At 38.9% G+C, this 12,757-nt stretch overlaps 1 protein-coding gene across 10 annotated transcripts in view; it reads right to left on the bottom strand.

Annotated features, from left to right (window-relative positions):
• NAV3 (neuron navigator 3) overlaps positions 1 to 12,757 on the bottom strand; it is a 430,775-nt gene that overhangs the window by 148,591 nt on the left and 269,427 nt on the right. For all 10 annotated transcript variants that reach the window (XM_081929091.1, XM_081929086.1, XM_081929090.1 and 7 more), the window contains 2 exons: positions 6,058 to 6,130; positions 478 to 661 (listed from right to left, as the gene is read on the bottom strand). In XM_081929091.1, the coding sequence (XP_081785217.1) occupies positions 478 to 661; positions 6,058 to 6,130 (257 nt within the window). The remainder of the gene's footprint in view (positions 1 to 477; positions 662 to 6,057; positions 6,131 to 12,757) is intronic.

The raw sequence follows: 12,757 nt of genomic DNA, 5'->3' as shown, positions 1-12,757 counted from the left end.
ATTACATGGTGTAGTGACAGCCCAGAGTACTTCCGTATTACACTATTTATGCCATAATCATGCTATTCTGTGTAGTAAAAATAACTCTCGGAAGGGGAAGATAGGCCTTATCCCTGTAATGTTTTCACAACAAACATTGCAACACACAAGAGTTAGAAGAATCCATATTCATTTCTTTACTCTGTATCTCATTTCACATTTCACAAGTTGATCCCCTCAATGTGCAAGATATTTGTTTATAATTAACAAGTTTCCCCACCTCGTCACGCCACATCATTCATGCCACTGTTATTGGGAACAACAGAGAAGTTAAAGTAACTGTTTGTGTGAATGCAACCTAAGTCTGCGATGCACACTTAACTCCCCAGTCAAATTGAATTTAGGTTTAATTCCAAGTAGACAAGCATTTAGAACTGATTTCTAAAGAAAACCATTACAACATGGGAGCACTTTAATTGCATATTTTATCTGACCTACCTGGACTGCATATCTTGCTGTGTTTTGGGCTGGCCAATATCAGCAGGAGGTGGAGAATGAGAGACGTGCTGCTGTAGCTCTACCAAAGACTGATAGTACTGTTGCTGTTGGTGTTGCTGCTGTTTATAACGAGACAAACTGAAAAACAGCCCTAAAATGGCTTTCAAATTTCCATTCCTTATTTCTGAAAAAATGAAGAAAATATAAGAATTAGACTTCTGCTCTGCATGCTTTGAAGTTTCCACATCCTCTTCAGCAGCAGACCCACAGACAATGCATTGTAGGAAGTTACCAAATGCAGGTTCTCATGTGCAAGGAGGTTAGAGGTTGCTAGTAAAGCTAGCCATGTTTTATCACTCCTCACATGGTGTCCTGGCTCTCTGGAACTGAGAGCGCCTGCAGGAAGGCCCAACTGCTGCAGCTACAGACAGCTTACTACTCCAGAAAGGGGCAGAGGAGAGCTGACGTCTGGAACAGAGGAAGCCTACAAGAATCTGTAAAGGTGAGTCCAATCCATCTATAACTCATTGGAATTGTAGACATAGTCACCCCACCACTCAAGTCTATTTCCAAGTTTCACCCCAGCAGAATTTGATCTCTATCAGTCTGATAGACTGGACACTTTGGATAAGCAGATTCCAAAGGTTCTCCTAGATGTCTGAAATGGTTTGCACCAATCCAAGAACTACCGGTAGATAAGCAATTCCTATTTTACCATGATACAGTTTTTGAGGGACCCCTATTTGACTCCTGCAAGCAAGAGCAAGGAGAGTCAATACCTGGCTTCATCACAACCCTATGTGCTCTCATCCAGCACTTACACAGTGAGGAGCTGGGCTTGGCGGTTCAACCTTAGCTCTGTCTCCCTATCTCCACACATGAGCACTCAGCTCAACTTGCCCCTCCACAGCCAACTTTTGCACCCAAAGGCATAGCAAGCAAGCTGAGTTCTAGAGGTGAAACCCTGTCTCTCTCCTTTTATAAATTAGCCTTTGCTACAGAAGCAGCTGCTGTTAATCTGTTTGATAATCTGAAGCCTTCTTTCCCCACCTGTGCTCCCATTCTGAAATTTATGAAGGTCACCACTTCTGCTTCCCTAATAAATGTGTGTATGAAACCACATTATGAACCTCTTATTTTTTATGATTAATATGTTATTAGAAGAATTTCATTTGTAAATAAAGTGGTCAAAGAAAAAAAGGGGTGTGGGGAAAAGTGCAGAAAGTAAACTGTAACACAATTAGTATAATTAGCATCTACATTTCAAGCAGTTTGCAAAAATGGATAAAAAACAGACTTACAGGAAAAATGCATTACAAGGCAGCTGCCTACATTTTCTTATACTGCCCAAACTGTATAATATAGTGTTTTAAACATTAGTATGAATCAAACTACATGTTATACTTGAAACACAGCAAGGTCCTGTGCCTCCTTGTTTTCCTTTAATGTGGGGCAGATCATTATTGGGATTGTAATGTGCAGTGAAGGGGGAGCGTTCTCTCTTCCTCCCCTTCCCAGGCGTGACCTCCCTGACAATCATCGTCCAGGCAGCTACACAACTTAGAAAAAAGTTCCCAATGGTATGAATCAGATCTTGTTTTCCTAAGCCTCGTAGCTACACAGGGAGCTAATCTGGGGTAGGTAGGGGAGAATAGCTCAACAGACTAGGGATAAACTTCCCTCCCTACACAATGCAATCCATACAACAATTTGGCCTCCTCTGCTGGCAATGAAAGTTGTTGCTGTTTATTATGACCGCAGACCAATAAAATTACACAAATTACTCAAAAAAATTACACAAATAAAACATACAGCTAGTTAAAATGAAACATACAGCTAAATAAAGCTTTAAAATGAATACATCAAAATATCTCCCCCAGACAGCCAACATACAATCTTTTTGCAAACTTCTCAGCAATGTGGCTTTCAAAATTCCCTGAAAATGTGCTTTATAGAGGGAGAACCAGCCTCTCTCTATACTTGTTATGCAGGTTCCTACGCAAAAGAAAGTGAACAACAGACTCTATTGCTTCAGCTCCACAGAAATGCCAACCATTTGTTAACCAGAATCTTGTTGAATCATCCACTTAACAGCACAGCAAACAGCACATTAAAATGAGCAAGCACAAATGCTGACGGAGACAGGTATGAAGCTGACCCTTCCATAATATGAAGTGTCGTTAAGGAGACCAGAGAACTAGATTCATTAGCTGCAGTTCTCAGCTAATAAGAGAAAAGCATGGCATGTAGCTGCATGCTATGCATTAATGTGTAAAGGGACCCCTGACTATTAGGTCCAGTCATGGCCAAGTCTGCTTTCAGCGCGCCCGGCGCTCTGGGAAGCAGGCTGCTACCTGCAGCCTAGACAGCCCTGCGGGAACTCCCACAGGGCTGCCTAGGCTGCGGATGTCTTCCTGAAGCCTGGAGAGCGAGAGGGGTCAGTGCGCACCGACCCCTCTCGCTCTCCAAGCTTCAGCGAAAGCCTGCATTCGCTCCATAGGACGCACCCAGATTTCTCCTTCATTTTTGGAGGGGAAAAAGTGTGTCCTATGGGGTGAAAAATACGGTAATTTTATTTATTTTATTTTTGAAATGGATGGAAAACATTTCACACACACACACTTCGCTTACAATAAAGGCAATTGTAAATATACTCTTAACATGTTTCCTGGTAAGTAAATCCTGTTCTCCCCAACAAGGCTTCCCTCTCAAGCATGTGTGCATAGCCTAAGGCTATGATTACAAGGAAGCTACTATCAAACAACAGACTTTAAAAATCCAGCTGTGACAGGAAAAACTATTACTTTTTTAAAAAGGCAGAATAAATGAGAAACACAATCCTACATCATATAGGTTTTGGAGCTTTTCTGGTTTTGGGGGGTTTTTTAATTACAGAATTAGATAAAACCCTAATAAATTATATCATTCTATGGAAGGTTAGCCATTGCTTTTAAAGTATTTCCAAACAAAATAGCATCATTGATTGCTTAAAGGACACCTGCTTACTGGATGTTCTTCTAAGAACATTTATTAATGCCAGACTGTTTTAGGAAACATAAGAGGATTGATCAGGTGAGAGCAGTGTTATGGATTGTTTTGTACAAAATACACAGGATTGTATCCAATACTGCGTAAGTGGTGTTCTTCTCATGCAATAGGACTTTTGCTTCCTCTCATCTCCTCTCCTCTCCTGACATGCCCCAAAACCTGCTGTGGAGGTGAAAGTTTCATTGCACAAGTCTGTTGCATGGGTGGAACAGAAGCATTGGATAAAAACCACAGAATTATATACCAAAAGCAATACTAGTATATTGAATATACAGAAATCCTGCAAATTTCCTTCCCAGGACCAATCCTACTATTAGGCTGAATAACCCACAGCAAGCAGATGCTGGGGGGACAGCAGCAGGGCACCAGACATTATTCCTGAGCTCGCTTGCCATTTCCCTCTCTTGGAAGACAAAGCTGTGTGTGCTACACATGTTGTGAACCCCCTAAACTAGCCTGTTATGTTCACTTCTCCATTGCCAATGTTGAAGTAAGATTCAATGGCCAGCCTAGTCACTCTCTGTACATGGAACAGAATAGGTGCCATCTTGTCCTTTGTTCCTCGGGCATTTTGGGCTGGGCTTGATCCTATCTGATCTCAAATACTACCTTCAAATATGGAAAACTCACATACTGAAGCTGTTCTTTTGATAATGACCATATATAGGCCTACTCAAGCTGAATTTGTGGTGCGGAATTTGTGAAGTGTGACTTTTAATACAAAATACAGACCTTCATGTTGTAAAATACAACATTTATAAAATTGAGCAATTATTATATTAATTTATAAATAAGAACAACTTTGGGGTAAATTTCAGATATTTATATTTTGCATCTGCAGCATAAAGAGAAACAAACTGGTGACATAAACTGCAGTTAAATAGTTTGCAATTTGAATAATTATATATATTTATATTTCAAAAAGGAGAGATACATTTGGGAAGTTTCTAAATATTTGCACCCTATTTCACACCAGTATATCACCTTTGCTCAGTACACAGACTTGGAACACTGGGAAGATACAGTACATACAGGCATTTTTTTTCTAGAAAAAGAGGTGCTGGAACCAAAGTTGTTGAGTTTGCCCCACCGCCAAGGCAAAATAACATGAACTGCCACCTTACGCCACTGACAGCCACGTCGCTCCAATCACCATGCCACCCACCACCTCCAAAACACAGTCCCAAGTGCCATGCCGTGGAACAGCACCACAATGCCACAAAGGTGTTGGAATGCAACCAGTAAGTGACAGAAAATGCACAAAAGAGGTGCCAGAACTCAGTTCCGGTGACTTCCGGCTTTAAAAAAGTATGATCCCCTTCCAGGAACATCAAACAAATCTATATTCTCTGATGAGAATGAGAGGGACCTATTATACTATTAAAAAAAATGTTTCCCACTGAAGTTAGCAGAATCTGTTTTCTTTTGAATACAGTTGAGAGAGAAAAACATTTCATCCATTTGATCTTTTCAACATTGTTCAGATATATGTCAAAAAACTATTAAGATAGTTCTAACAACTACATCTTATGTTTCCTATAAAAGAGAAAGTATAATTCAAAATTTATCAGTTTAGTCATCTATGCAAAAAAAAATGTCTTTCAACTCTACAATTCTATGATTTTTCTGACTTGGTTATATGTATACTACTCACCATTTCTCAGTTTTTAAGAGCCACTGAACATGATGCTACTTTAGAATTAGTCGGGAAGATTCAGTATAATGTTATGTCATTAAGTGCAGCACGTAAGCCTGCACACACAAAAAGTGTTTTAACTTCCAATCTTAAAAATAGTAATTCTAAATCTATGTAGTTTTACTGATAGTATCAGACAATGGCTGATATTCCCAGTAAATAACAAACTCCACAACTTGAGAACATTCTGAAGCAAATGCTTGCAATTTCTGATCTGGCAAATTCTGATCTGGCAAATTCTGATGAGTTTTGCTAAAATGAGGTTTGCTCCTGACTTCAGTTGTCTGCACTATACAGTACAGTAAGTCACGTGTGCATTTTTCATTTTGTGCTTGTAGAAAGCATATTTATAGCTATGAATCTTTAGGAAGAGGAAGAAATGGAGGCAAAGATATTCAAGGGGAAAGTGCTAATTTAAATAAATATTTCCCATAGGAAATGGGTTTTTTTAAGTGTTTTAATTTATGCCAAGAATTATGTCAAATCAAAACTGTATTTCATAAGACAACTGCCATATTTTTCACTCTATAAGACACACCAGACCATAAGATGCACCTAGTTTTTGGAGGAGGAAAACAAGAAAAAAAAGATTCTGCTTTTGCTGTGCAGTAATCCCTCCTGCTGTTCTGGCTTCTGGGATAGCTGCGCAGCCGGCATTTGCTCCATAAGACGCACACACATTTCCCCTTACTTTTAAGAAGGGAAAAAGTGAGTCTTATAGAGCAAAAAATACGGTAATATCTTTTCCAAAATAATATACTGCAAATCAAGTTTGAAGAAGTACCTTTCCAGAAGGTAATTCACTATCTCTGATGATGATGATGGCTTTTTCTTACCTTCCGCAGAAAGACCTTGGACATTTACGCCTCTGGCTGCCAGAAAGTTAAGGCAGACATCAACATTCTCAATCTGCAAAATGAACATGAAATAGCAAAGCAGTTAAAGGCTATTTTGCAAGATGGACTTGAATGCAGCAAAGGGGGGGGGGAGAGAAATGAATACTTTGCATTCATCACATACTCCAGTTCTTTAGTAAAGTTTAACAAGAATGATTACTGTTAATTGGTCAGCTGCTATAAAAGCTTTCTTTGTCCACTTTGGTGCTTAAAAACAATTCATAAAGGCTTGATCCAGAATGGCACACTGACAAATCAGCAACCCACCTACTTACCATAAAACTGGATTCTGTACACAAAAATAAGCAACAATGGACAATACTGCAGCGTGTGTACAAAGTCGTGGGTGAACAGATGATTCAGTGACAATGTGTCAAGAGCAAAATGGAAAAAATGGGTAAGTATGGGATAAGGTGTGATATCAGAAGATATTATTTACTAAGCTTTGTGAGCGAGCTTTGTATGTGTTATTATTTAAACTAAATTAAATAATGACAATAATACTTCAGTAATATTATATGATTATCACCACCACCAACATTATCTCTTGAATTCCTTCATGTTAATCTGGGAAACCTGTTTCATTAACAATGTGAAGACCCCCAAGACCTCCCAAAGAAAGACACAGTTGACACCAATATTAGTTTAAGGTTACTGGCATAATTTTGGCCACAACTTTATTGATTACTGAATGTGAATGGTTCGCTTAGGCATTGATTCAACTAGCTGCACCTACACCTCTGGCAGGGCAGCACTGACAACTGGACACTGGCAGAAGTCAGTAAGGGTAAACAGACTGGGGGGGCATTGGTCCTACCACAGATGTAACCCTACCCCAAAATGCTCCTAGGTGCTGTGGCGTGGCCCTAACCCCTGGAAGGGGATCGGACAAAAGCATGGCAAGCGCCTGGATTCCTTTAACAGAATACCCTATTGCACATTGGGAGGGGCAGGTGTGTCAACCTCCCCTCACCACACCTTGAACCAATGCCTAACCTCCAAACCTTACAAAGTTGTGACAATTTGCTACACAGGAGGCGAAACCCAAGTGGCATCAGCCAAATGGGGAAATTCCTACTGGGCTCCTGCCCCAAATGCAGATGACCCACAACAGCATAGCAAGGTCATAGCAAGACCCTAAATATAGGGATTTGGGCGGGTGAACCGGTACACGAAGCGCTAAGAGGAAGCTCGACGCAACGTGCAGTTGTATAAATAGGTCCCCCAGCTGCAAATTCTTTCAACCCTATTGGCCAGAATTACCCCAGCAACTGAGGGACCAAATTGGGTTGTGGTGGCTATCCAAACAATCCCACCCACACAAATGGTAAGGTCAGTTTTAGTGATTTCACTGCAACAAGTACCCTCTGTGAAGAGGACACGATTTTTCATGAAGTTCCAGGTTCATTCTAGGCTTATCTACCACTGGTTTATCAACTTACATATTTGTGAAGCATAGCTATTTCATAGGGAAATGATGAAGGAAGAAATGACTTCTGAAAAATAATATTTTAATTATAGAATCCCCCCTCATCAACCCACCAGAAGCTCCTTTTAACACTTGGGCTATTCACTCCATCCACAAAAGCTCAGAGTAAACTGCATGCCAAAAGTATAGAAGGCTATATTTTATGCTGGAAAGAACACACCAAGTTACTGCAATGAAAAACAAACATTTATCAAAGTAGTTCTTCATGTAAGATGTGAAACAGCATCCAAAGGACAACTATCATCTGTCAGGGCAAGGGTGAAAACATCTCTCCCAAGTATGTTTTGCTAAGACCAACAAAATGTAAATAATATAATAGCTAACACATTAAACTAAACATATTGGTCTATATTTTAACGACACTTTCATATAAATCTGGACTAACTTCACTGAAGTAAATATGCAGAATTCAAGACTACCCTGCTGCATGTAAAGTCTGAAGTGTCATTTGATAGAATGTTAAATGATGTTTACTGGAGATAATTTTATAAGCACAAAATGGTATTTTTTTATATATAAAAAGTCAAAACTGAACTTGCTATGAATATCTTCATTTATATGAAGAAATACTTCTGCACAGTAATTAACGGCATCATTTATATTTGCAGAGGTGGTTGCAAGAAAAAGAAAGCTCTGTGAAGAAGTTTGGACAGCATATTTCCTGTGTTAAGCGTCAATTTATTCAAAAACAAAATTGCCTTTTATTGCACATATGGTTACCGAATAATACAGGGGTTTTTTTGCAGCAGGTTGCTGACACAACAATAGAAGGGGCAAGAAAAAGCAGATTAATTAATCATTTTTGAACAATTTGTTAACTGTTTCTAGATTCTTGAGTCTGAAGTCATGTATAACAATATAAGGACTTACACATGTCCATGGTGTTATTACATCTGCATTTGCTGAATAAAACAAACTAGTGCAGCTTAACAGGTAGAACTCAGTTCAAATCCCACCCCAGCCAAGAATTCACTATTTCATCAAAAGCAAACCACTAATCCTTTTTGCTCTCAGGCCTCATTAGCAATAAGAGGATAACCACAGTCACCTTCCCTAACAGTATCTTGCAAAGATCACCAAGATAATGTATAAGAACTACACTGAACGCTTGAAATGTGCTACATAAATGCTGTTAGAAGATCCAACATGACACTGGGTAATAAATTATTGGGGTTATTTTTCACTTTCATTTCCACTCAGTAATAATAATAAAAAACACTTCAAAGTTTAACCATTTTGAAGCTTTCATTGTGTACATAAACACTGCTTTAATTACCTTCTCTTTTGCCTTGGCAAACCACAATTATTCTTTGAACTCAGACCCCAGCAGCCCTAAACACATTTTATTCAAACTTACAAGCAGATGAAAATAATATAAATTTTGCAGTTGCAGAAGTTCGAATAGACTTTATCCAGCTTCTAAGCTCTCCATACTGTTTCAATCAGAGCTAGCTAGAATGGGTCTCTGAAATCAATGTTTACTAAAGGAGCAAATTTTAGGGTTAATGTAGTATACAGTACAGTTTTACTTCCTACTAGTAGTTCTTAGTAATACTTGTCTATATTGCTGGGTTTTACATAAGGCAGGATAGTCACTGTATCAACATAACACAAAATAACAAAACAACAAATATGCTCCATTTAAAAAAATAAATCAGTCCTACAATGTACCTAGTGTGTGCATCTCTATCCTGGGATCGGCCAATCCATCCTCTGTAATCTCACTGAATTCTGTGATAAACTGCTGTGAGCAAAGCAAATATTACGAGAATTGTGGCTTATGCAATATTAAAGCTACAAATCTTACAAGTACTGAATAAAAGATCTGTGTGAAAAGTTCAGAAAGGGCTGTAACTAAAGCAAGAAACTAAAACAATATAAAAAAGAAAGGCAAGTCCAATGTACCCAAAGGAAATTTTAAAAGGCAAATAGGGTTGAGACTCATAAAAAAGTTAAGTACCTGTTACGAGAGACAGGAGTACTACGATCATCAAAGCTCTTTCCCACTAAGTTCACTAGTGAGAGCTGAGGGTGCTATGTGCCTAAAACTTTGAGAGATGAAGGAATTTGGAAATTAGATTGAAGGTTTAATATTCTTTTGGGACCCAGTTTATTTCTTTTTAAAAAAGAACTTAATAGTTGTAGTATGAATATAGAAGATTGTTATAGTTGTTCAAGGGGTTAGGACTATGGCTGGAAGAGATTAGATGCAGCAACCATATTGAATCTGACCATAAAGGTAAAGCTACCCCTGACCGTTAGGTCCAGTCGCAGACGACTCTGGGGTTACATGTTTATCTCACTCTATAGGCCGAGGGAGCTGGCGTTTGTCCGCAGACAGCTTCTGAGTCATGTGGCCAGCATGACTAAGCTGCAGCGCACAGAAACACTGTTTACCTTTCCGCCGGAGCGGTACCTATTTATCTACTTGCACTTGATGTGCTTTTGAACTGCTAGGTGGGCAGGAGCTGGGACCGAACAACAGGAGCTCACCCCTGTTGTGGGGATTCAAACCACTGACCTACCAATAGGTAATCAGAAAGACAATAGGCAATTAGGATGACAACAAGCTGTCTACTACCTACAGATTGTCCCATTATGTAAAAATATTAGCAATGCACATTCCGAATTCATCCCTGTGTAGCAAAAGGTTAATTTCCCCCTTTTGAGGTGCTTGAATGGAATACAAGGTGAGTATTTCATACAGTATCTTAATATTTTACAAAAGAATAATTGCAAATCAAAATTTAGTTTGAGCATATGTCATTATCCAGTAACTGCAAGTAAATAAATTTACATGAATAATTCAGTTGTTGGATAGAAACTCACCACTGGCTTATCTTAAAAATGTATATTCTTTATCATTGATTTTCGTATTACTAAGAGTTGCTTTCATCTCCTTCCTCTGGCAGATTGCACCTTCTCTGCTTCCAAACATAATGAATTATAGCATGTACATAGGATAATTAATGATGACTAATACAACTATATATTATTCCTTCCTTTCCCTGAGATTAATCAGTTCCATGAATATGACAATCTGCCAGATTCTCAAGCCTTTACTAAAGAAAATATACTTGTGAGAGCCCAGAATCTTAAGCACGCTTAGAGAAGTATTTTATTTAAAGAAATGAGGGACACTTCTAAGGAAATGTGACAACGATTAACGATTAAAAGATAGATTTGTTACGTTTCTGAGTTTTTGCATCCATTGCCAAAAGTAGATTTAAAAGCCCCAAAGATTGATGAAGAGCTTGGATGCTGGACAAGACATCAAAAATATATATACACACACACACACACACACACACACACACACACACACACACCTCCCACCCTACAATAATGCTTCTTCTTTCTTTCTTTTTTCTTTTTTAAAAAATCATCCTTCATTTATGAAGTTGTGATATGGATTCTGTTAAACTCATTTGGGGAGTGTGGAATCTTTTCTTGGGTAATTCTAAGCAAAATATCCTTAAATTGGATAGGAAGGTTATTTGACATGAAGTATTCACAGAGACAAATAAAGGCTTTCCATCGATTATATGCACTTTTGTTACCTACTTGTCTTTTCCAGTTTCTCTGCGTATTCAACTCTTAAGAGATTCTTGAGTAATCTTAACTCATGGTCTTGAGGTCTGGGGCTGAGATCCAACAGAAAATGCCACTGGCAAAACACAGTAGGCTATTTTGACTCAACAGGAGGTGACCTGTGTCACCTCTCATGCTGGTCTGGAGAGGCCCCCAACACTTTGAAGCACATTTTCAGAGTGTACAAGGGACTGCTGGGGAAAAGGGAATCAATGAAAATAACCACCCTCCTTCTGCAAGTGTGAACATCCATCCGGGGATGGGGGTGGGAGATACTCCAGCAAGCCTACGTCTAGTTAGGATCCAAGCTATCGTACCAAAGGGCAGAAGTACAGTGGTACCTCGGGTTACATACGCTTTAGGTTACAGTTGCTTCAGGTTACAGACTCCGCTAACCCAGAAATAGTACCTCGGGTTAAGAACTTTGCTTCAGGATGAGAACAGAAATTGTGCAGCGGCGGCACAGCGGCAGCAGGAGGCCCCATTAGCTACAGTGGTGCTTCAGGTTAAGAACAGTTTCAGGTTAAGAACGGACCTCCAGAACGAATTAAGTTCTTAACCCGAGGTACCACTGTACATGTTATGAAGCTCCATTATTTCATAATGCTAATGTGGAAAGCGGTGCTTAATCCCTTTCTGTGTCATATGGCAGCCATTATTCCTCCATCTCTAGGTGTGTGAATTGAACTGAATACTCACGTACAGTGGTACCTCGGTTTATGAACTTAATCTGTTCCGGAAGTCCGTTCTTAAACTGAAACCATTCTTAAACTGAGGCGTGCTTTCCCTAATGAGGCCTTCCACTGCCGATGCCCTTCCACCATTCAGATTCCATTCTTAGACAGAGGCAAAGTTCTCAAACCGGGACACTACTTCTGGTTTTGCAGAGTTCGTAAACCGAATCATTCATAAACAGGGCTGTTCTTAAACCAAAGTACCACTGTAGTACAATTTTATACATGTAAAGTCTACCTATTTTCAATCGAGCTTAATCAAAGCTAAATGTTCATAGGACTGCAACATCAAACACAAATTGAGTATTATTATCCTAAGCATGATTACCATTAAAACAGGACTAAACTTTTTGAAATAAACACATTTTGAAATAAACACAGGCCAGATAAATAAAGTAACACCAGGGTGACACCAAGTTCTAAGTGGGGGAAAGCCCCACAAGAAATGACAGCTGATCTAAGAATGGGAAAATAACCAGAAAATCAGCTGTTTCAAAAATACAGCATTTTTCTTTTGTTTCAGAATGAAAAAATGCAGGATAACCCTTAACCTATGCCTTTTTAGGAAGAGGGAAAGCAAGAGAATGAGGGACACTCACACATGATATAATGATAAATATGGTTCTTATAAGGTGCCATATTAACGTATGAAATGAATGTGTTGTTACATCAGTACTGATTAGAAGTGTTATACAGCTGTTCATCACCACAGGAACCAAAGCAATATAAAATTGGCATAAATAAACTAACCATGTCAAAGAGTGCAATGCAATAAAACAATATAATCATAAAATATCTTAAAAGCTATTATGCATTATGTGGTTGC

This window comes from Podarcis melisellensis (assembly GCF_964234715.1).
Source record: "Podarcis melisellensis genome assembly, chromosome: 10".
NCBI classification, from domain to species: domain Eukaryota; kingdom Metazoa; phylum Chordata; class Lepidosauria; order Squamata; family Lacertidae; genus Podarcis; species Podarcis melisellensis.
This window is presented reverse-complemented; position numbering and strand designations above follow the sequence as displayed.